The sequence below is a fragment of the Triplophysa rosa genome, linkage group LG4 (assembly GCF_024868665.1).
Source record: "Triplophysa rosa linkage group LG4, Trosa_1v2, whole genome shotgun sequence".
NCBI lineage: Eukaryota > Metazoa > Chordata > Actinopteri > Cypriniformes > Nemacheilidae > Triplophysa > Triplophysa rosa.
In genome coordinates, this window is record NC_079893.1 from 20,281,934 (window position 1) to 20,306,928 (window position 24,995).

Below are 24,995 nucleotides of genomic sequence, written 5' to 3' on the forward strand. Positions count from 1 at the left end.
ACAACCTGACTTCTGAAATACGTGTTGAGAATTAGCTTTTTTAAATGCTGGCGCAGATCCCTGCATGAGCACTGCTGGTGAGAGAAGCGCCGGACTGGAGCGGATCACTAAACTACAGACTGAAAGAAGGTCAAAAGAATGTTTGATACGTTCATTTGTTACACGTGGATTAATTCATTATTTCTTTTCAGAATAGCGCCTAATTTGCAGAGCGCAGAGTTAACCACGCCTACTTATTTACATTCCGCGGAATACATGGAATAGAAAAATCTCTTACGGTTGACATTTTATTCCGCGGTAACGGAATATTCCGTCATTCCGCCCAGCCCTAGCTTCAACAATTTGTAAATCCATTTCTATGCCACTAGCGGCATCCGCCATTTTCGCTCAACTTGATCTGTAGCGGGCGGCAGCAGAGCGCAGAGGATGATGGGCACGCATGGGTTGATGGGAATTGTAGTTCCCGCTTCCCTCAACTCGCTCCATTCGGCTGAAAAAACTACACTTTGCCTGGAAGATCTATCGTCATGCGACCACGATAGTATCGAAAAAAAATGCTATCGCGATACTTCGATATTTACAATACCGTTACATCCCTAGCCGACAGATAAACAAAACAAAAGTAAACTAAGTAGAGTACCGTGATAAATGAATGAGCACTCCAGCAGGCGTCAGCTATGTAGTCAAGTGATCATAGGGTCCAGTAAACAGCAATAGATGGAGCAGGGGAAGACGCGGCGAAGTCGCCGCAACCCCAGCACGCGGGAAAACACGACACCCAAAGTCGAAGGCACAACGGACAGAACCACGTCCGCAGACCAGTCGCAGAAGCACGGCGGAACGCCACGCCGACGAAGGGACCGGGCCAGACGGCGAAAGAGGTAATTGTTGTTGTAGTAATTTTGTTTGCTAGCCGGGAGATGCACAGGGGTAGCTTCGAGGCTAGGTCATTCTGTGGAAGCTAGCTAGCTGTGAAGATCAGGAGTAATGGTCCAGGGGTTAGCGGCAGGAATCATTTGTTGTAGTGGAGAAGGACAGTCCAAGGCTAGCAGGTATTTGTTCAGGAAAAATAAATAAATAAATAAATTCCCGGCTGGTGCCTGTGTAGAGGGTAAAGGTCGTTAGCAGTAGCTAACGGAGGCTAAATAGCTAGCAGCTATCGTAATTATAGTAATTAGCTGGCTAGCTATAATGGAAGTGGGTTACCGGAAGGTATATTTAATTTAAAGTAGGAAAAAAATAAAAATGAAAAATAAATAGAAATGTATACAAAAAAGACGAAAAATACAAATAGTAGAATGAGAGGACGCCAAACACGTCTGCATTGCTACGCCATCTTGGGACTGTGGGACATCTTCAACCAAATCAAACCAAACATTAACCATAGTTATAAGCTCATAAGTGGCGTCTCTTCTCGTCCTGGTGTTTTTCCCGCAGGGAGAACCCACAGAATTGCCCGATCGGGTCAGCGTTGAGAGTAATTCGAGAGTAACCTCTCCTCAGCCACGTTGAAAGTCCACGTTGCCACTATTGCCGCTCATCACGATCTCGTGGAGGGTAAGTCTCTCGGCCAACATGACCTGGTCACCAGGTTCCTTAGGGGTGCGAGAAGGGTGAATCCACCTCGACCGCGCTCCGTACCCTCTTGTGACCTTAATCCTTCAAGGCCTTTGTACGGCCCCTCAGAGATGCCAGTCTCCCTCATCTAACAATGAAGACGGCACTCTTGATGACACTCGCTTCTATCAAGAGGATGGGGGACCTCCAAGCATTCTCTGTGTCCCATGGGTACCTAGAATTCGGGCCTGGTAGTTCTCACATTATCCTGAGACCCCGGCCAGGTTACGTTCCCACCACTCCCTTTCGGGACCAAATGGTGAACCTGCAGGCGCTCCCCTCTGGGGAGGAAGACCCAACCTCCAAAGTGTTGTGTCCAGTACACGCACTGAGCCTCTACTTGGACTGCACGCAGAGCCTTAGAAACTCTGAGCAGCTCTTTGTCTGTTTTGGGGGACAGGACCAGGGGAAGGCTGTCTCCGAACAGAGATTGGCGCACTGGATCGTGGATGCCATTATCTTGGCATACCGGTCCCAAGATTGCCCGTGCCTGCTTGTAATGAGAGCCCACTCCACTCGGGGTATGGCCTCTTCGTGGGCACTGGCTCAGGGTGCCTCTCTGGCAGACATATGTAGTGCTGCGGGTTGGGCTACGCCCAGTACCTTCGCGAGGTTTTACAACCTCCGCGTGGAACCAGTGTCAGCCTGTGTCTTACACGCTGCCGGCGTGTAAGGTCGGCAAATGGGTTGGGCGTACGCCCGCGAAAGCGCTTTCTCCCCTCTCCAGGCAAGTCTAGAGTGCTATTTCAGCCGCCCTACTTCCCCCACCCCTTAAGGTGAAGTACAGGCATTCCATCCATCCATCACTAAGCATTGGCAATTATGGTGACAGACTGGGTGGTGCGGTCTGTTGTAACCAAGTTCAGTATTGGTAGAGTCACCCCTGCTCAGGTGGACCCCTATACTCGGACTGTTGCCCTATACGTAGTGCCTCCCCAGCAGGGTCGTCCCGTATGATGAATTCCTCACTCTTGGTTCCCCTGTCGGTGAACCTGTGACCTCCCCTCCGGTGGTTACTCCACCTGGGTTCTTCCCCCCCATTCAGGCTGGGGCAGTTTTCTTGCATGTTGTTCTCCCCACTGGTGAGACCATGTTGGTGTCTCCACATGTAACCTCCCCTTGTGGTAGGATGTGGCCTCCGTAATATACTGTTCAACGAGGAGAGCAGTGTTTCCCCAGTGTTCCTTATGGCGCCGGGCGGCATCTCGCTAATTGAGACAAACGCCACCGAGCCTCTCAGGGTATGCTACTAAGTACTGATCCCACTGGAAGATTACGTCTCGCAGTAGCGCTCACTTGTGACTCGCTAGTCCAGTCAGTGTCTCTCTGCTGGAGGTCGTGATACGGTTCAGCGCCGTGGCGTGTAAAGATAGGTCCCCAGTCTGTCTCTCAACACAACGTCGAGAGACCGACTGAAAGGGAACGTCTCTGTTACGACTGTAACCTCTGTTCCCTGATGGAGAGAACGAGGCGTTGTGTGTTCATGCCACAACGCTTCACCGACCCGCTGCAGCGACCGGGAGATGCCTCTCAGGTTCCTCAGCCCAAAAGATGAGTGAATAGCCGCCGCCATCTCCCTTTTATACCCGTATGCACGGGGCGGGGACTGGCGAGCGTGTGCCATTCGCCAAGCCCATTGGCATTTTAAAATTCCTCTCGGAGATGATAGGTTCTCAAGATCAAACCCCAGTCTGTCTCTCAACACAACGTCTCGTTCCCTCCATCAGGGAACGGAGGTTACAGTCGTAATCGAGACTATAGATACTACAACTATAGATTGTGATTCGAATTCAATACCAGAATATATTTTTGTGAAAGCCAAATTGGAGGTATGCAATTTAGACTAGACAAATGTTTTAGGTACTGGGGAATAGGATGACTTTCCATGTAGAAATGTCAAAATTAAATGTATCTGATATTTTCTTCCATTTTATAACTAATAATATTATGAGGTGCGATGACAGAGTTGTTTTTTCAGAGGAATTTCAAGAATCTTTAAAATGCATACTCATTTAATTTGATTTTGTTTAGAAGATAAATTTGTATAAATTAGTTGATTTTTCTTCTGTAATGAAAAATGCACTTTTAAAATACACAATAAAATGATCATAATAAAATCTAGCGATATGTTTGTATGAAAACCAACTCACCATCTTCACTATCAGCCAAAATGACAACTTTGGCACTGGGGAACTTGGCTCCCACTTGGCCGCCCATAGGCATGCTGAGTGACACGTTGAAGCTCTCCTCTTCCTCATAGAGGGAGTCATCAATTATTATAATTCGACATGGCTTTTCCCTTTCATCCTTGTCAAAACGCAGAATACTGGTGTGGTCCTCTGGTCTTGTGATGTAGTCAGAATAGGAGAGCACAGTGCTCGGGGTGGTGCCAGTTGCGCTGCCTGTACAGAAATATATCTATACTTTCATACATGGAGACTTTAATTCAATTCAATTTTATTTATATAGCGCTTTTCACAATGTGCATTGTTCCAAAGCAGCTTTACAGGAGAGAATAAGAAAAACTGAAAAACAAAAAAGGTAAAAAACAGCACGGTGTTTATAGAACAATCAAGATTATTCTAGTAAATAATATCTAATAAATGGAATCTCCCGGTGGTTTATTTAGCATATTTTGCATTAAGTGAATGCTTTGCTGAAAAGATGTGTCTTTAATCTAGATTTAAATTGGGAGAGTGTGTCTGACCCTCGAATAGTATCGGGAAGGCTATTCCAGAGTTTAGGTGCTACGTATGAGAAAGCTCTACTCCCTTTGGTGGATTTAGTTATTCTAGGTGTTATCAAAAGTCTGGAGTTTTGAGATCTTAGAGAGCGTGATGGGTTGTAGTGTGGTAGAAGCTCTGTTATGTAGGTAGGGGCTAAACCGTTTAAGGCTTTATAAGTGATTAAAAGAACTTTAAAGTCAATACGATACTTAATGGGTAACCAGTGAAGGCTTGATAACATTGGGGTTATGTGATCGTATTTTCTGGACCTGGTTAGAACTCTGGCAGCTGCATTCTGAACTAACTGTAGTTTGTTTATTGATGCTGCAGGACAACCACTAAGCAGTGCATTACAGTAGTCAAGTCTTGAGGTCACAAATGCATGAATAAGCTTTTCTGCGTCAGCCACACATAAAATATTTCGTAATTTGGCAACATTTCTAAGGTGGAAGAAGGCTGTTTTTGTGACATTTGAGATGTGATTTTTAAATGACAGGTTGCTGTCTAATATAACGCCTAGGTCTTTAACTGTATTTGTTGGAGTAACAGTGCAGCCTTCAACTTGCAGGTTATAATCCGAAATATTCTGCTCACGTGTCTTTGGTCCGATAAGTAATATTTTTGTTTTATTAGAATTTAATAGAAGGAAATTACAAGTTATCCAATGTTTTACATGTTTTCTAATAATGTTTCCAAGGGGCAGCATGTATATGGAGAATAGCAAGGGTCCTAAAACTGATCCCTGAGGCAATCCATAATTTACTTGCATTAGATTTGATGATTCCCCATTTAAGTGGACAAATTGATGTCTGTCTGATAAGTAAGATCTGAACCATTGTTGTCACGGTCCCACCGTCTTGTTTATGAAATTCTAGTCGTGTGGTGGGATCGGGACAGAGTTCTTGGGTTTTATGTGGGAAGACCATGAGATGTTTATGCCTCTCATGTGTTTTTCCAGTGTCTCGTCTCTGTTCCCGCCATCTCGTTTCCTCGTTATCCTTTCCCGAGTGTTTAATGTCCCACACCTGCCCCATGTAATTATCCCTTGTTTGTCTTGCCTATATATACCCTCATGTTTCTTTGTCCTGTGCTCGTGGATTGTACTGTGTGGATTATGTTTGTGCTCTCACCCATGTTCCTGGTCCTTGCCCTGTTCGTGTTCCGTGAGTCTTGTGGTCTACCCTGTTGTGTTTTTAATTTAAGACGTTTGGTCGTGTCCTTTAGTTTAGTTTAGTGTTCTTGTTTTCATTTTGCCCCCCTCGTGGGAAGTCTTTTATTTCAAGTTTGTTTCTTAGTTTAGTTCCTGTTTTATACCCCCTCGTGGGTTTTGTTTTGTGTGTTTTTGTAATAAATATTTTCTGTTAACCCCTTCACTGCCTGCCTGCGCTTGGGTTCTTCTCTCTTGCACGCCAGTCGTGACACATTGTAGTGCCTGTCCCTGAATACCGGTATAATTGTGTAAGCGATCTAGAAGTATTTTATGGTCTACAGTATCAAACGCAGCACTAAGGTCGAGCAGGACTAGGAGTGAGATGTTACCTTTATCTGATGCTATAAGCAGGTCGTTTGTAATTTTAACGAGCGCAGTTTCAGTACTATGATGCGGTCTAAAGCCTGACTGAAATTTTTTGTGTTTGTCATTATTTTGTAAGAAAGAGCACAACTGAGTGGACACTACTTTTTCGAGTATTTTAGGCATGTAAGGGAGATTTGAAATCGGTCTATAGTTTCCTAGTTCATTGGGGTCTAAGTTTGGTTTCTTGATAAGAGGCTTAATGACGGCCAGCTTAAAGGGTCCTGGGACATGGCCTAGATCAGTGGTTGCCAAACTTTTTACAATGGCGTACCCCCCCAGGGATTTAACATCATTCTGCGTACCCCCTTTCTTAAAGTCACAATTGTGGTCTCAAACATTTTTTTATTTGCATTCTAAATACATGTAATTTTCTTTTATCAAACAATAAATTATATATGACTCATATATAAATAAATGACTAACTGTTTAATGAGATGGATGTGCTTGAAATGACTTGCATGTCATGTCAACTGTGATGTTTGGTTGTATCGGAGAAAGTCTGAGTCTCAAATCATTCTCTATGCAGAGTCTGTGTCGATATTTGTTCTTTATGTGGGCAAGTGCTGAAAACCCACTCTCACAAAGATACGTTGTGGAGAAGGGCAGTAATGTTTTCAAAGCGCGATCGGCTAACGCAGGATACTCTGCATACAAAGCTATCCAGAAGTCTGTCAGTAATTTTTGTGCGAAGTCAATTCTCAAAGCGCCTCTCGTAGAGATTTCAATGAGACTCTCTCGCTCAGAAACAGGAAGGTGCGCTGTGCTGTTTGCAGAGAATGGATTGCGAATCCAGGTGTTTGAATTGTCTGTCTCGGGAAAGTACTTGCGCAACTGCAAAGACAGCTCAGAAAGGTGTTTCATTATGTCACGCTTAACGCTATTAGTAAGGCTGAGTTCGTTTGCTAGCAAAAAATCATGCAATGATGAAAAGGCTTCGGTGTTGTTCTCGTTAATGCAATTAGTCCAGAGAGCAAACTTTCTGATCATGGCCTCAGTTTTGTCCTGTACATTAAATATGGTTGTGGCAACTCCCTGCAATCCGATGTTCAGCTCATTCAGATGGGAAAAAACATCACCCAGGCCAATATTGTAAGCCACTCTTCGTCATGTAAGCGGTTACTCAATTCAAAGGGATGGTCGATAAAAAAAGCTTTAAGTTCATCCCTCAATTCAAACAATCGTGTGAGAACCTTTGGACAGCCATCGTACATCAGTATGTAGTAACAATGTGACGTGGTCGCTGCCCATTTCATTGCACAATGCAGAAAACAAACGAGAATTCAAAGGCCTTGCTTGAATAAAGTTTACAATTTTTACAGCATCTTGCAAAACTTCCTTAAGACGTTCAGGCATTCCTTTGGTGGCCAGTGCTTCTCTGTGGATGCTGCAATGTACCCAAACCGCGCAGGGCGCAACTGCTTGCACTCGTGTTACCAGTCCACTCAGCCTGCCTGTCATGGCTCCATCAGTACAAATGCCCACACAATTTGTCCACTGAAGTCCATGTGATGTTACAAAGCCATCTAAAACTTTGAAAATTTCCTCTCCAGTTGCTCTGCCTTCCAACGGTTTGCAAAAAAGTATATCTTCCATAACTGAACCATCATAAATATACCGGACAAATGCCAGCAGCTGAGCCAAACCAGCTACATCCGTTGATTCATCGATTTGTAAAGCGTAGAATTCGCTGGATTTTACGCGAAGCAATAGCTGTTTTAAAACGTCTTCTGCCATATCAGCGATGCGACGTGAAACTGTGTTGTCTGATGACGGCATCTTGTGTATTGTTTTTTTGGCTTTTCCCCCAAGTATAATACCCGCAATATCAGCTGCAGCAGGAAGAATTAAGTTCTCCACAATAGTATGGGATTTGCCCGTTTTAGCCACTCTGTAACTCACCATGTAGGATGCTTAAAGTCCTTTCTTATTAAGGTATTCTGAAGCTGTTATAAGGGCCTTACAACTCCCGAGTTGTCTTAACTGTCTTTCGAAAAACTCTCGCGGTTTATTTTTCAAAGTCGCATGCTTTGTTTCTAAATGCCTGCACAAAAACGCTGGCTTCATGCAGTTATGAGAGAGTACTTTTGCACATATAACGCACTGTGGTTTGGGATTTTTGTCACTGCTAATGTAAGTAAATCCATATGAAATGTATTTCTCATCATATTTACGCCTTTTTGATCGTCTTTCTGTGAACTGCTGAACCTGAGTTGACGGTGTAGTCTCTGATGCATCGCTATCTGTGTCGGTGTCAACCGGAGCGGGTGGTTGATTTACACCTGCAGCCGAAGTGCTGTTGGAGGGACCCGGGGTGTGGTCAGAGGACTGTGGATCATCCGAGCTGCTGGGAGTCGATTTTCTTTCTGTGGCTGCAGTCCTAAATCTTTGCAACCATTTATCCATTTTAATTTAACAAGCAGTTGTTGCTTCGTTCCAAGCCGCGTGCAGTCGAATTACACGCGGTACGTAAAGACGTGCACTTACGCATGAGTGGACGCATATTTTTTGATTGGATGTCATGAATTTGACCTTTTATGGCACTACGTGACTACTATTTTGCTGTGTGTACACTAGAGGGAGCACGTCTTTATATTTAGCTTGTGAGAAAAACATGACTGGTTGATTGTCAGGTGCGTTATAATTAAGTAATCGGTAGATTTCAGGATTTTGTTCACGTACCCCCTCCGTCACCTGGCATACCCCCGGGGGTAGTTTGGGAACCACTGGCCTAGATTAATTGACGAGTTGATAATGTTATAAATGGGCTCAATTGCAACGGGTAATAACTCTTTTAATAATTTAGTTGGTATGGGGTCTAATAAGCAAGTTGTAGGTTTAGATGTTGCAATAATTTTAATTAAATCTTCCTGCTTTATAGGGGAAAAACACTGTAGCCTTTCTTTTGGGGCGATGGTTGGTACTAATTCATAGGACAGACTTGAAGGTTGAGTTTTTACTATTTTGTCTCGTATGTTTTCTATTTTCTCTGTAAAAAAAATCATGAATTCATTGCTACCAAGGTGCGGCGGAATAACCAGGTCAGGTGATGTCTGTTTATTTGTTAATTTAGCAACTGTACTAAATAAAAACCTTGGATTGTTTTTGTTAGTTTCTATGAGGTTGCGGAGGTGCTCAGCCTTTGCTGCTTTTAGTGCCTTTTTATAACAGTTTGCACTCTCCACATAATTTTAAAGACCTCTAATTGGGTTTGTTTCCATTTGCGCTCCAGTTTACGTGTTTCTCTTTTAAGGGCGCGAGTGGTGCTATTGTACCATGGTGCTACATTTTTCTCATAAATCTTTTTTGACTTCATAGGTGCGACAGCTTCTAATGTATTAGAAAAAATAGTGCACAATTTGCTGGTCATGTCATCGAGCGATTCTGTATTTATTGGTATGGTTATTAAAGGAGTCAGATCTGGCAAACTGTTTGCGAAACTATCTTTAGTAGTCGAGGTAATTGTTCTTCCCTGTCGATAACGAGTTAAACGGCTGATTTCTTGCGCAGTGTACATGTTATAAGATAGTGTTATAAGATTTAGTACTTTTACTTTAAAGTACTAAAGTCTATAAACAACACAAACTCACAGTAATTTGTAACTATGTAATTTGTGACTAATTCATATGCATTCATAGGATCTCATTTGTATGTTTAATATGACTTGATTTTTAGGGGTGGGGCTTCAGTATTGTTCCCCCCATAATAATCTAGTACATATTTTTGAGATTTACATACGAATTGGCCACCTCGTAAAATAGTTAGGAATTCAGATCAGGTTGGTATTTGTAGGTTTACAGTTATAGATGTCAACATCAGATGAAGAGTTGGTAAAATTAATCTTCTCATTAAACAAGTGTATAATTAGATGATTTATAGATCTCACCTTGTTGAGTGTAACATATCACCATGAGTTCTTGGCTGACATCTCCTGATCTGTGGATCGGGACTAGCAGTTCTCCTATATCCTCTTCAATACGATATTCTGCTTGAGGGATGAACACTGTAGACTCTGAAAAATGATAAATCCAAATAAGTTGTAATAATATTTGAACAAAAGCTATTTTTAGGGTCAAGCAACAGCAAATCATCATTAGCATCAAGTATTTGCAAATGCCACTGTAGTTCATACAATGAACTTTTTTGCACAAAGATTAAGCAAGAAATGATTACTAAAATAGTTGTCCTAGATGATACTACAGCTCTTCACCTCAGCACCGCAGGTCAACACAGAAACTGTATGTTTAGAGCCTAAGAAATGATTCATCACAATATATTTACCATCACCAGGATCCACAATCTCCACAGTGGCTATATCAGGAAACTCGAGAACAGCCATTACTGGTTCAGAAAGCTGGATTTCGAACATCTCTGAAGTTTCAAACTCTTGATCAGTGAATATCTTTACCCTCCAGGTTGCAGTGGTTTGGCCAGGGTTGAACTGAACCTGTTTCTGAGCTTTGCCTCGGAAGTCTTTGTCCACTTTCGCTGTGCCATCCTTGGTGGCAATGCCTTTGAAATAAAAAATTGCTTAGAGACCAAATTTAAAAATGAACTGAAATTGTGTGAAAAATATGTGCTGTAGTTTTAGAAAGAATAGGACTAGCTATGAGCGCTTTACTTTATAGTGCCTAGAATTGTCTGCTGACTACTAAAAGTCAACAGTGAAAAGGCTATGGTATAATTTAAGACCGTGCAAGTCACAGTTAAAGGCCTGTGAAAATACCAAACTCAGAGGTAGTAACTTATACAGCTGCAAATAAACTTCCCGTGGACACCCAAATTACAATTGATCTCTGATTGATTGATTTTGATTGATTTTAATTGATTTTAGAGAAAAAGAGAACAACTTTTCCGTTGCTTAAAGGCAAATCAAACTAATCAAACTTTTCTCTTTCTTTACATTAAAAGATTGCTGAACACATTTCAGTGTAACCTCCCTTTGTCTACCTTGGAAAATACTTACTGACAAATGATGTCTCTCCCAAGTATCCCCTTCGTTTGAGGGTGACCTCCAGAAATTTAGCATCCTCATCCACTATGTAGTATTCCTTCTCCAGAGATATCCAGGCCCAATTAAGGCGAAACGGTTGTGGCTTTAACTTGTTACCACCTGTTTCAAATAGAGTAAAGCACAATGAATTGGAAAATGGTCTAAATTTGACAACATTGTGAAACATGATTCAGTAGATATTCCAGCTAATCATCTTTTTCAACCTCAGAATTGTAAAAGAAAGAGGGACCAAATGAGTGAAAACCGATATTGAGTTTTGGTTGTCCTGCAGTGTATTTTGTTCTACCCAAATCTACACCACCCTTTTTTTGTCATTACAACTGTAAAATTGCAAAATAAAAAGTAATCTGTGACAGTGTAAAAAAGGTAGTTTTGGAGTATTATGGTTTGTGTAAAATAACACAAGGATGTTGAGTTACCACTGCTATCACTAGCCATGAATACAGCAGCAGGGAGGGTAGAGAACACAGTCTGACTTTGTTGTTGAGCTTTATCTACTACACCAAGGCTCCTGTACTACTGCACATTTATCGATCAAAAACCTAAGGGTAAGAACTGAATTTAATAAATTCAGATAAATCAAATACATATTGTGTAGATTTTAACATTAAAGAGTAACATTAAAAGAGCAGCCATATTGAGTATTGCATTTCCTCCACATTTATAGAAATGGCAGTCAATAAGCAATTCAATTCAATTAAATAAGTAGTTGCCAGATTAAGCAAATGCCATATTTTCCAGTCTTAAATATTTAAACACAATGCAGAAATTAAATTATAAATCTGAAGTAGTATGAAATTCCCTATCAAAAGCTACACTCGATGCTGCGTTTCAAACGCTATGGGAGAACGTTCTTTGTTCGACCGGTTGTGAAGCACGTGTGTCAAACACACCAAGAATTGGCTTTAAATAACCTCGGCAGGTGACATGGCTAATTATACTCACCTGCAGGTTATAAATATGCGTGAAAGCGGACGCGTCTTCAGGTTCTTTTGTCTTCAAGGACCACTTTGTGTGTACGTGTTGTGAGGGAGAAGTCTCCCTCTTTTCTTTTCTTTTTTTTTCTCCTACGTGAAAAGAGGAAAAAGAAAGAAAGCTAGCGAAGTAGTTTATATACATTTAGTCACTAAGCACATTCTCACTTAGCCTAAATATATAATCTACATAATCATGTCTGACTCCGATCGGAGATGTGTGCCTCCTTGTGAGAGTTCTTCGTGCTCGGCTCTCCTTTTTTAAGAAGGGAAAACCGCGATGGCCTCACGTCCGAATCCGAAGTGTGCGCCGGCGCTTCTTCGGATTGGGCGGAGGACGAGGCATCCTTTGCTTCTGCAATGTTGGATAGCGCCGTCTCGGGATGTTCCTCTCGCGACAACGCGGCGCTTGAGGAGCTTCTCGGGGCGGTGACTAAGGCAGTCGACCGCCTTAAGCTCGACTGGCCGCAGGAGCAAGAGGCCCCCAGAGGCTCAAAGCTAGGCGACAGATATCTGTCGGGTGGCCAGGGAGAGGAGCCACAACATCGCGCTCTCCCCTTTTTCGAGGATCTCCACAGCGAATTATCTTGCTCGTGGCAGAAGCCTTATTCCTCCCGTGTGTTCGTGCCATCGACGTCGATTTATTCAACTATCGTTGGTGCGAAACCACGGGGGTATACGATGGTACCCCATGTGGAAGAGACGCTGGCGAGCTATCTCTCACCTGGGACATCGTCGTCCCTGAAAAAGCCTTCTCTCCCCACCAAGCCTTGCAGGCTTACATCTGCGCTGGTGGGGAAGGCTTTTCAGGCAGCGGGTCAGGCTGGTGCTGCCCTGCACACCATGGTGGTTTTGCAGGCGTACCAGGCTGACCTGCTGGATGATGTGAGCACTGACGGGGTGATTGATGAGACGGCGTTTGCAGAGCTACGCCGGGCCACAGATTTGTCTCTCCGTGCTACCAAGCAGACGGCCCGTGCTATCGGCCGTTCTATGGCTGCACTGGTCACAACGGAGAGGCATCTGTGGCTTAACCTCACGGGCATCAAGGACAGGGACCGGGCCTTCCTTCTTGATGCCCCGATCTCACCTTCCAGATTGTTTGTAGACGCAAACAATGATGAATACCGTGGTCACCAAGTTCTGGGAGGCGAAACGCCACGAGGAGGCATTCGTGAGGTATCTCCCCCGTCGTGCTCAAGCGTCTGGAGTGTCGGCCACCCACTCTGGACTAGTTCCCCAGTCCCGACCAGGCACACAGTCTCGGGTGGATCCGGTCTGCCTGAGGCGCGAGGCCATCAGGGAGAGTGTGGCGAATCGCGCCCCCCCTAGCAGAGGCAGGTGAGAGGCCCACCACGCCCCTCAGGCCGCCTCGGGAGGGCCGGACCTGAGGCACTTCATCTCTGCCAAGAAGAAAAGATCCTGAGACATGTGTGCCCTGGACTGTGGGGGTGTGCCCCCCCCCGGGGAGGGGTGCATAAAATTCCAAGAGAAATTAGAGGCTCCTAGCCCGGCACACTCACAAGGCCGCTTTGCAATCTCCGCCGCCACCGGCGTTTCGGGGATTAGCGGGCTCAAAAAGAATGCTAGATGTTCGGTCGTCTCCTGCCACATCTCAGGACGCCAGACATCTGGCATCCCCCCAACGAGACGAAGTGCCAACATTGATACCCCTTTCAGAGAAGCTGGCAGTGTGGAAACTACTGCCAGGTATCTCTCCATGGGTAGAAAGAACCGTAGACAAGGGCTACAGGATTCAATTTGCATATCGCCCTCCGCGTTTCAACGGCGTGGTCTTCACGTCCGTGCAACCGGAGTGAGCGCATCCGTTGGCACAAGAATTACAAGCTCTGCTGGTCAAAGGGGCCATAGAACATGTTCCCCTACCAGACAGAGAATCACGCTACTACAGCCGGTATTTTGTAGTTCCCAAAAGGGATGGAGGATTGCGTCCGATCCTAGATCTTCGCGGATTAAACCGCTATTTAAAGATGCACAAATTCAAAATGTTGACAATCAAGATGATTGTTTCTCACATTCAGTTGTACGGCTGGTTCATGACGATCGATCTGAAAGATGCATACTTTCATATAGAGATCCTGCTACAACACAGGAAATTCCTGAGGTTCGCTTTCGGGGGCGAAGCTTACCAGTATCGGGTTCTTCCTTTCGGCCTTGCCTTGTCACCCCGCACATACACGAAATGCATGGATGCAGCTCTGGCTCCTCTGCGACTCCAGGGCATCCGCATTTTGAATTACATAGACGACTGGCTGGTTTTAGCTCAGTCTCAGGAGCTAACGCTTCGACATTGGGATGTAGTCCTAGCTCATCTCAAAACTCTCGGGTTAAGACTCAACGCCACAAAGAGCGTTATCTCCCCTATGCAAAATACAACATATTTAGGGATAATATGGGACTCGACCGCGATGCAGGCACAACTGTCTCCTGCACGTGTCGAACCCATCCTGATCACCCTGAGGAGCATCATGCTAGGCCAGAAAGTCAAAATTCATCACTTTCAAAGAGTTCTAGGTCTCATGGCGGAGGCTTCCACAGTGATACCTCCGGGCCTCAGTTGTGGCTCAAAACCAGGGGGTTTCATCCAAGGGCCAACCCCCAGAGGCAGACAAGGGTGACGCGCCAGGGGCTTCGCACCCTTTCTATGTGGTTCAGACCTCGGTTTCTGACTTTAGGTCCCACTCTCGGTCCGTGTTGTCGTCGCAAGATGCTAACGACAGACGCTTCCCTCATGGGCTGGGGCGCGGTGTTAGATGGCCGTCCATCCCAGGGGGTCTGGAGAGGTCAACTTCTCGATTGGCACATCAATTGCCTTGAGATGATAGCTGTATTTCGGGCTCCGAAATACTTCCTCCCAGAGTTACGAGGCTACCATGTCCTAGTGCGGGTGGACAACACTTCAGTAGTCTCGTACATACATCACCAGGGTGGCCTGCGGTCGTTCCACCTGAACAAATTGGCCCAGTAGATCCTGCCTTGGGCAGAGGGCAAATTCCTGTCCCTCAGAGTGATTCACATCCCGGGGCATATGAATGTGGGAGCAGACGTGCTGTCCAGACAAGCTGTGACGAACGGGGAATGGAAACTCCCCCCCGAGATAGTCAGACAAATCTGGGAAAGATTTTACGAAGCAAAGGTGGACCTCTTTGCTAAGCAGGAGACAGCGCAATGTCCCCTCTACTTCTCTCTGACTCATCCAGCTCCTCTGGGTCTGGACGCGATGGCCCATACATGGCCCAGACTGCGTCTTTACGCGTATCCTCTGATAGCATATCCTCCGACAGGGCTCTCGCCTCCTATTGGTAGCTCCCCGTTGGCCAAACAGAGTCTGGTTCTCGGACCTAGTAACCCTCCTCGACGACTCGCAATGGGCGATCCCAGTCAGGAGGGATCTCTTGTCTCAAGGGCACGGGACAATACTTCATCCCCATCCCGAGCTCTGGAATCTCCATGTCTGGCCCCTGAAGGGTACCAGGTGCTGGGCTTGCGCCCAGAGACTATTCTAAGTGCTAGGGCTCCCTCCACTAGAAGGAGCTACGCCCTTAGATGGAGCGTTTTTGACAGATGGTGCATGGCACAACATGCAGACCCAATTCACTGCCAGATTGTTTCAGTGTTGGAGTTTCTGCAAGAGAAACTGTCCTCAGGAACAAGCCCCGGTACTCTCAAGGTTTATGTGGCTGCCATTTCGGGCTGCCACGCCCTGATTGATGGGGTTTCTGTGGGAAAACACCCTTTAGTCACCCGCTGTATTCGTGGAGCGAGGCGGCTGAGGTCTCCTTCTAGACAGACAGTCCCTTCATGGGACTTAGCTATAGTGCTCGAGGGCCTGGTTGGCGCCCCTTTCGAACCTATGGAGTCAGCACCTGTCAGGCTTTTGACCCTTAAGATGGTTTTTCTAACGGCAATCACTTCTCTTAAGAGAATTGGAGATTTGCGGGTGCTCTCAACCTCACCCTCCTGTTTAATTTTTGCCCCTGGGATGGTCAAAGCTATTCTGCATCCTCACCCGAGTTATCTGCATAAAGTTCCATTCTCCACCATGCATCCGGTTGTTCTTGAGGCCTTCTGCCCGCCGCCGTTCACGACGTCGGAGCAGGAACGATTACACTTACTGTGTCCAGTACGTGCTCTTTGAAATTACGTCCACCGCACCAGCCAGTGGAATATATCATAGCAGCTTTCCATATGTTATGGGGGCCGCAACCGGGGAGCGGCTGCCACCAAGCAGACTATATCACATTGGATGAGGGATGCTATTGCCCTGGCCAACGAGGCGCGCGGTCAAGGAGTCTCCTCTAGGAGTCAGAGCTCATTCAACAAGGGGGGTTTCATCTTCTATGGCCTTAGCAAGAGGTGTCCCCTTGCAGCAAGTGTGTGATGCAGAGGGCTGGTCCTCTCCGCACACATTTGTGAGATTTTATAGTCTGGATGTCCATGCTACTCCAGGCGCAAGCGTCCTGGAGTCTATATCCCAGACTCACGTCTGAGACCTCCTCTCGGCTTGTGCACACACACCACACAACCTTGGGGGTGTCCAGACACTTCCAGTGCGGCGGCATTGGTATTCTCGTTCCCATAGCGTTTGAAACACAGCATCGAGTGTAGCTTTTGATAGGGAACGTCTCGGGTTACTTGGCTGTAACCCTGTTCCCTGAAAAAGCGGGAACGAGATGCTGTGCCTCAATGCACACTGTAGGCGTGCCCGGACGTCCTTTCAGACAAAGTTGGAACCTGAAGACGCGTCCGCTTTCACACGTATTTATAACCTGCAGGTGAGTGTAATTAGCCACGTCACCTGCCGAGGTTATTTAAAGCCAATTCTTGGCGTGTGTCAAACACGTGCTTCACAACCGGTCGAACAAAGAACGTTCTCCCATAGCGTTTGAAACGCAGCATCTCGTTCCCGCTTTTTCAGGGAACAGGGTTACAGCCAAGCAACCCGAGACGAACTATAATGACTTTGAAAAGATCTTCAAACCCATCCTTCCATAATCCTTGCTACCCCGTGACTCTCATTATCCCTTGAGAGAAAAATGGTCCAGAAAATCCCTGGACACTTGTTCTTGAGATTTTCTCTTATTCTTTGAATAAAGGTCTGAAGCTAATGCCATCTAAAGGCAAATGAAGAAATTCAGAGGCGTTGATACCTCGCTGTGATGACAGATGCCAAGACTTTTAAACCTTTTAGTGGTCAAGGGTAGGTTATCTGTCTGAGATGGGCGCTAGAAAAATGTCACAGAAATCTAATGCCGAATAAATAAAAATGTAATAATATCACAACGTGCAGTATCATCTTGCACAATTACTAAACCTTTAAAGATATTAAACCTTAAAAAAATATTAAAGTGGAGGTAACAGTTTCTGCCAATCCCATATTTATCTTTAGTACATATATGCCCGGTTTCACAGACAAGGCTTAAGGCTAGTCCCAGACTAAAATAAATGTTTGAGCTGTCGTACCTAAAAATAACTTGCACACAATACATCATCGCATTATCCCTGCATAACTGTTGATTCACTATAAGTTTGTGTTGTTCACATTATGCATGTACGTGATTGCCAACAAAACACAGAAATACTACTTCATACGCCCAACTCGTTTTTTGACAAGTTGTCCATGTTAAGCATGTGAAGCCAGCACGTTTAACTGTGTTAAGAAGTCAGAATGCATGAAATAGCATTTCAACCCTCCTTTAATGCACTACATTTCAAAGTAAGGAGCTGCCACAGTTTAAGTTTAGTTTAAATATGCAGTTGTGAGAAATGTACAACATTAATGGATGAATCAGTAGCAACCAGAAAGCAGTGTCACCGTCATCGTCTTCCTTACCCCCCTATATAACTCATTTACCATTTATTCAATGCCTAGCCAAGGGTTGTTAATCACATACACTAATTAATATACGATAAATTGGATGTTTTATTCCTTGTTAAGCTTTGACAAGAGTGGGAATATTGTGAAAATCTCAGGCACACTTTTAGGCCTGTTTCACCACCACTAAGATGTTCTAACTAGCTGAACCAATTTTACAAGTATTCAAAAGATGTTGTTGTTTTTAACACCATACAAAGGTTAAAGGTTAAACACCTTACAATGTTCACACTGTGAAGAACGCATGTCAAAGGCTGAGTGAAAGCTATAGGCTATAGAAACTCAGCCAAGTGTCTCTTTCTTCAGGAGACAATTTTCTCAGGCACACTGCCCAGGGTGAGTATGAGCTGATATTAAGCTTAGTGGGGCTGTATCAGAGGATTATCAAACGTACAACATGCAGACAGAAAGCTCCCTTTCAGTTAAACATCCAGCGGTCAGGTGGACCTGGAGAAGTGCACTTTGTAAGATTATGGAAAATAGTTCCATTTGCAACAAAGACAGTGTCCTTCTAGTCAATAAAATATTCCATGAGAAACATCTTGTCATGTATATACAGGTAAGGGTGTAACAATAATGTGAAGTGTATAACGATAAAAATTATGATAACAATATTTTTATGATACAACATATTTTTTGTCCTATTGGTCGACCTGCTAATTTGTGACCTTTTGAAACGTATAATGGTTTGTTTGTTATCTTGTGCTTTTACTACTTTAAGAAGGATTTCGCTTTCTTAAGGTCTTTCTTAATTTTAGTTTTGTTAAAATTCATTTTTATTTTCTAGTGGCAGGCCTATTCAGTTTTTATTAATTTACTTACAGTAGGCTCAATTAAACATTATATGTAGTCAGTTTTATTATGTTCAGTGTTACTGGAAAATGCTTTGGATTAATTTTTTGAATCGTAATTTCTGGAGTCATTCGAATTTCATTTTTTACATTTTGTTCAAAACATCCTGATTGTATCATGAGCCCAGTATTGTGTATTGGTGAGCTTTGATACACCCCTAATTCTGTTGTATCTGTCACTGTTTAATACACATTATAACCCAGTGAGTCTTATGTCATGTTCCATATAAAGAGATCATCACTAAGATAACTAACAGAGTCATCAGAGTCGAGAGTAACCTTGGGTAATTTCCTAACTAGTTTTATTGCTATGTTTGGAAGGCAGGTGCTTTTAAGAGTGACCGTGAAGGCCACCTTAGTCTTTTGACTGTGCGCTATTCCCCTTTTCTCACACCATTTCTTAGTGGTTTTCAGATACCAAGAGAGGGGACTGACAGCTGTATCCTCATTCCCCGCACTCATACCCTCCCTTGTTCTCCCCTTTGTCAGCTTTTATCTGTGCTTGGGACCAACAACTTTGGCAGACAGCAGGCACAGTCTGGGTGGCTTCTTTCTGCACTCAAGTAGGATTTCTGTCTACAATGAACAAATAACACAAAAGTGCCTCTCTGTGAAACCACAATGTTTTGTCATGAGTGTGTTTTCTCATGAATCATTTATATGAATGTCTTTCTCAATTAAATGTTATTCATGAGAAATAGGGATATCATTGTTGCTCTAAAGTATTTTATTATGTTTTTTTCAAGGAAGGGGTCAGTAAAGACCAGTAGGCCATCATTGAGTTGTGCTAATGGGTTCAGGCATCACAGGGGATGTCTGAAGCTCTGAAGGTATTTATGACCGCAGTAACACATAGAAAGAATGTAGGGCTAAGTAATGGTCACATTCCCACTTAGTCAGGTCAGCCAAGCCTTTGATAATGCCAAAAGGAGTAAAAAAGGCATAGCGAGTAGGAATAAAAACTAAGACTCCTGAATATAATGTATTCCTAACTTCACAACTGACATGTCAACCTGATCTTACAGGATTTCATAACTATTTTACGAGGTGGCTAATTCATATGAATTTGTACGTTGTGAATCGTACAAAAACGTACGATTACTAGAAAAAAGCAATACTGAAGCTCCACCACTAACCCTGCCCCTAAACCTAACATCACTGATACGAAAGCAAATCGTACTAAAATGTGCACATGAGATCGTATGTATTCATATGAATTAGCCACCTCGTAAAATAGTTAAAATTTTTCCATGAGATTATGTTCACTGCCAACAATATTTTAAAAATATTTTTAACTGAAAATATTGCATGTAGCCTCAGGTGCAATGTTACAGTAGCTTGAGCATCACCAGGACAGCTTAAATCTTAATAGTGCCTTCGAAAAAATTTGTTGAGGTTCTCAATTTGGTTTCTTGTGAGCACCTGATTTTGCAAAACAACTTTTCATCTACAGGTTATGATGTTCCATTATACACAACACAAATAGTTGTCCTAGATGATACAGATCTTCACCTCAGCACCACAGGTCAACACAGAAACTGTATGTTTAGAGCCTGAGGCATGGGAGGGATTGCTGAGAGGATATCAACATTCACTGCCAGAGGTATATTGCAAGACTAAGCTGGCCTACTATATACACAAATAACAATAATGATATCATTTTTCAGTTTAAATTCACCGGGAATCTCATATCCACGATAAGTATCCCAGGCATTAAAGACCATGCTTCTTACTTTGCGTAATAAGAATTCATATTTAAATATGAGTCACATCAATGCAACTTGACCATTGGCCATTTCCTATGTATCTAATAATGGCTTCTCACATGCACCAAGCTGAAAATCTATGTTAGGCGCCTCATGTAATTCCTGGCATTCCACAAAGGGGATGTTTGACAACTGGACACTGGCAGGTACTGTACTTGTCCACGTGACATCCACGGTAGCCAGGGATCTGATCCCCAAACTGCAGGGTGATGAATTATGGCACGGCAGAAAAGTCGCATCCTTTTTGACACCAGTCGCTTATGTTGTCTATTGCAGGCAGTGAGATCAAGAGAAAGTACTCCTAGGGAGAGGCACCACAGGGCTACCTCAAAGCTCAGATCAAAGGGCACAGGAAGAACTTTTCCATCTGTGAGCGATAAGAATAACCTAGGAACCATACAACATATCCTCTAACACTCTCACAAAATCCCATAAATCTGAGAGTCGAGGAATAGAAAGGTGGCTCCAGTGTTTAGTGTGGTTGGAGAAACCGCTGGCACCACGCAGCAGTAAATCTTCTGCTGGGTGTTTATGTCTGACTCACAGATTAGGTGCAGACATCTAAGATGACAAAGAAACTGCTAAACTGAGGAAAGTTGTAAAATCCATTTATGGCTTTCTTCATTTCATTTCTTTGTTTGCAAGTCCATAGGTTTAAGCTTAAGCTGACTGTTCATGAATACTTATATAAACTTTTGATCTTGTGAAATTATTGGGGGAAGGAAATCTAGACCAAGCAGCATGATCTACTCCATCTTCTACATCTTGAAAGAACAACTAGGAAAGGGGAAGCCCCTGGGTGTTCAACATATCTTGTGATGGCTTTGGGTTACAGTCAGGCGTAAAGGAAACTTTGAAAGCAGATCTCTGCTCCTTGAAACACACATCCCTGTCTGCAGTGACTTTCACGCACAGGGTCAGTGTGGCTGGTGCCACAAATCTTAGAGGAAATGCCTTCCACCATCTAATTAATGTTAACTGTGCATATAACTTGTGTCCCTGTTGAAGAAAGATTATGTTACCTGAGTTACTTACTTTGTAGACCTATACATTTTATAAATAATAATATAAATGGAAGGTAGAATTCTGTATCACAATTTTAGAATTAATATTGACATGTAATTTAATACACCAGTCAGTCCCAGTCCTCAAATCTGAATGAATGGGAGACAACCTGAGAGTGCTATACTGTAGCTGGTGAGTAAATCTACTGGTAACCGCAATAACCATTAGGCCAATACTACAACAAAGCTATCAATTTTTTCACTGGACGTGTTATAGTAGACTTGGGCAACCATACACGCTCAGTTGTGCTCTGTCTGTTGCTCTCACATGTCCTGCCTCCTTGCTACTTTAGCAACTTTTCAGAAACCCAAGCCCATCGTTCTTTGCTAGTTCTAACATGACATTTTAGAATTAGTAACATGGCTTTGATGCAACCTTTGAACTAGCAATGGCAGATTCAGACTCTGTGTCTTAAGAAAGCAGTTGTGCACATACAGTACACATGTTTTGGGGACACTCTTTAGTTTTTCTGCTTGTATTTACTTTCTATTGTTAGAGGAAATCAATGTCACTTGCAATTGTGTGTTATGGTGTATGGCACAGCTGTGATTGTCTGCGGTCAGGTATCCTGTAAAAGTTGACCTGGTAGATTATACTCTTAATTCTTGCCACACGCAAACAAACACACACATTCTCAAATACACATACACACATATAAATACATAACTCTGCTGGTATGCATAGCTGTGTCCCAATTCAGGGGCTGCAACCTTTAAGGTCGCAGACTTAAAAACGAGGACTTGGTTTTCAAAGCACACAGCCTCAAAAGTCCAAGAAGCGAACTGAAATGAGACGGTATAGCCTCGCGGAGGATTTCCTAATTGCATGATTTGCGTCACCTGCTGCTCCTGTTGCGTGGTGACAGCAGGACACAGCAGAGACGTTTCTGACTTTTTTAAACAAATACAGAGCCAGAAAAATTATATTTTATTTTCGAGAATATGACACGTTTATGTATATTAAAACAGTCCAACAGTATATTAAATTAACCAACCTTACAAATTCAAAAAACACAATAATGCACCAATCATGTTAATTAACAACATCATATATAATATTAAAACACTGCAATTGACCGTTTTTGTGAATCACATACTTTTATTTAACCAAAGTTTTGATAGATTATTTTAAAATTTCAAGCCGTTACAGGCACGCAATGAATCTTGGTATAGCAAAAGCTGTGTAGGATACCTTCGTTCTATCCTTAAAAACCTTCGGAAATAAGGTTGCATTTTGGGGCGGCTTTTGAAGCAACCTTTGAATCGAGACAGCCTTACCAGCCTTCAGTCTCGCTGCTGTGACGCAATCGGTCTTAAAATTCAGCCTTCAAAGCACGCGGCCCCCGAATCATCCAGGAAACTCAGCCTATACATAGACTTGTGTGTTACTGTATCCTGAAATGCAAACCATTGTGTAGTGTATCTGTGTTTTTAAGGTACTAGTTTGTTAGTATTAACGTGTTAGTCTTTTATGTTCGGAAAGTTTATGCAAGTACACACTAGTCTGCCATTTCAATGTCCAGACAAAAAGCCGGTTGGAATTCAGCTGTTGGACTAAGTAAACCTGTCCCATTCTTTTGCACTCACTGTTGCCTGAGCAGTCTGTTGGTAGACAGAGTAAAACATCTTCAGGTTCATGTTTAATGCAACATGAAATAAAGTTATGGAATGTGATACAAAACTGTTTGTACAGTTTATTCACTGTAAAAATGAATAACTTTCGTTGTCCCTCTGTCTTGTAATTACAAAAACACGAAAAACTGATTTTAAGTCTTGCCTTAGGCTATCCCTGAATGTTTCCCTGTATTGTGTCTACCATCCTTGCTTAGCCTCTGACAATGTGTATCTTTTGCTGGCTCTTATAGCAGTAACTGGCTCCAGCTGAAATGTTGCCAAAGTGATGGAGTGCCAGCCCTGGTGCATGTTTCAGTTCCTGCACAGTTAAAGTGCCATCAGTTAAACTACTAACAAGTAAATGTCTGTGTGACGAGGGAGGCGTGACGAGAGCCGTTGGAGGAAGAAGCGAGGCCGGGACGCGATTGATAATGAGTGTCAGCTGGGCGTCATTCCGGCCTCGTATCTCTCACGGAGGAGCGGAAGCATAAAAGGACGAACGGCAGGAGAAGACGGCGAGAGAGGACCGGGCCCGGACATTAGTTAAGTTTTGTTTAAGTTTGTGTGGCCGGCAGTCGTCCGTGAGGGGCTGCCAGCCTGTTTTATTGCTGTTTATTGTTTATTTATTTTGGAATTAAAGTTTGTTAAATGTTCGCCGGTTCCTGCCTCCTTCCTTCTGTTTTATTGAGCTTTATTACAGTCTGCTCTTTTAAATTGATCAAGGATTATCTACAAATCGGGTTAGCTGATTATATGAAGTAATCACCTACAAAAGTTTCAATTACATAAAAAAATTTTGTCTTGAAGAACTAACCTACTGTCTTAAAATTACTGGAAGTTAATTAGGCACTCAAACCACATCAGTCAAGAGAAGTCTTAATCCTTTTTATATGCTGACCACCAAGGCTCTACCAACATGTCTCATCCAAGTAGAAAAGGATTCTTTGTTAAATTGGTGTTTTCTTTGTGTCTGTGTGTGTGCACTCTGCAAGTATTAGTTAGTAATGCTGATGTGGGATTTCTAAATCTCTTGCACACATTGATGGACCTATGATTACAAAGACTTTACATTGACCTGATGGTTGAACTAATGATACTTACTAACCCTTTTGAATTTAGCAAATTCCAGGCTATCCAACATTAGAATAACAATTTCTCATAATGTAAGTGGCGCTACTCAAGTACAAGCCAAGTATACTTTATACACACTAAGATTACATTAAGATCTGTTTGTTTTGTTAAATATCTCTCTCTGTCTTGTTTGCATAGAGTGTTAGGGTTGCATTAACAGAAATGATTTATAATTAGTTACAAATATTAGAATGATTTAAACGGAAAGGAGTTGTAAAAACACAAGTTAAACTCATAACAAATACATAAAAAATGCTTTAGAACAGGTTTTTCTAATATGAAGTATTTTTACCAGACAAATATTTGTATACTATCAATTTTCTGAAGATGCTCTGTAGATTTTTACCAGGGTCTAAACCTTCGTTTTGAGGCTTAGGTATTAGGAACTTTTTTCTAAAAGTTCTATTTACTTCATTACTTCTGACAAAGAAGAATCGTCTAATGAACATGTGCCTGCAGCACAATTTATTTAAAGGAGAAACTGAAAGCTTTGGCATTCCAACACCAGCTTTAATGACACATGACACTTTCAGTTAATGAGAGGGGCAATGAAGAGACATTCTTACCATTGTCTTCCACTGTAAAGTAGAATATGTCACTTGTGGCGTTGGACCCATCCAGGAGCACGTAACAAATCTTTATATCATCAATATCAGCTAATGAAAAAGAAAATAAGAAGCAAATGCATAAAAAGATGGAGATTAATACTTTAAGAGGTTACTTTTTACATGATGATAGGTCTTTCCTAACATTTTTGAAGACAAAATTT

The 24,995-nt window shown here is 43.0% G+C and overlaps 1 protein-coding gene across 1 annotated transcript in view; it reads right to left on the reverse strand.

Moving 5' to 3' along the window:
- The window catches only part of frem3 (Fras1 related extracellular matrix 3), a 48,879-nt gene that overhangs the window by 18,728 nt on the left and 5,156 nt on the right, over window positions 1–24,995 (reverse strand). The window contains exons 2-6 of the mRNA XM_057332796.1: window positions 24,793–24,882; window positions 10,883–11,029; window positions 10,198–10,428; window positions 9,803–9,928; window positions 3,768–4,019 (exon numbers count right to left, since the gene is read on the reverse strand). Of these exons, the coding sequence (XP_057188779.1) occupies window positions 3,768–4,019; window positions 9,803–9,928; window positions 10,198–10,428; window positions 10,883–11,029; window positions 24,793–24,882 (846 nt within the window). The remainder of the gene's footprint in view (window positions 1–3,767; window positions 4,020–9,802; window positions 9,929–10,197; window positions 10,429–10,882; window positions 11,030–24,792; window positions 24,883–24,995) is intronic.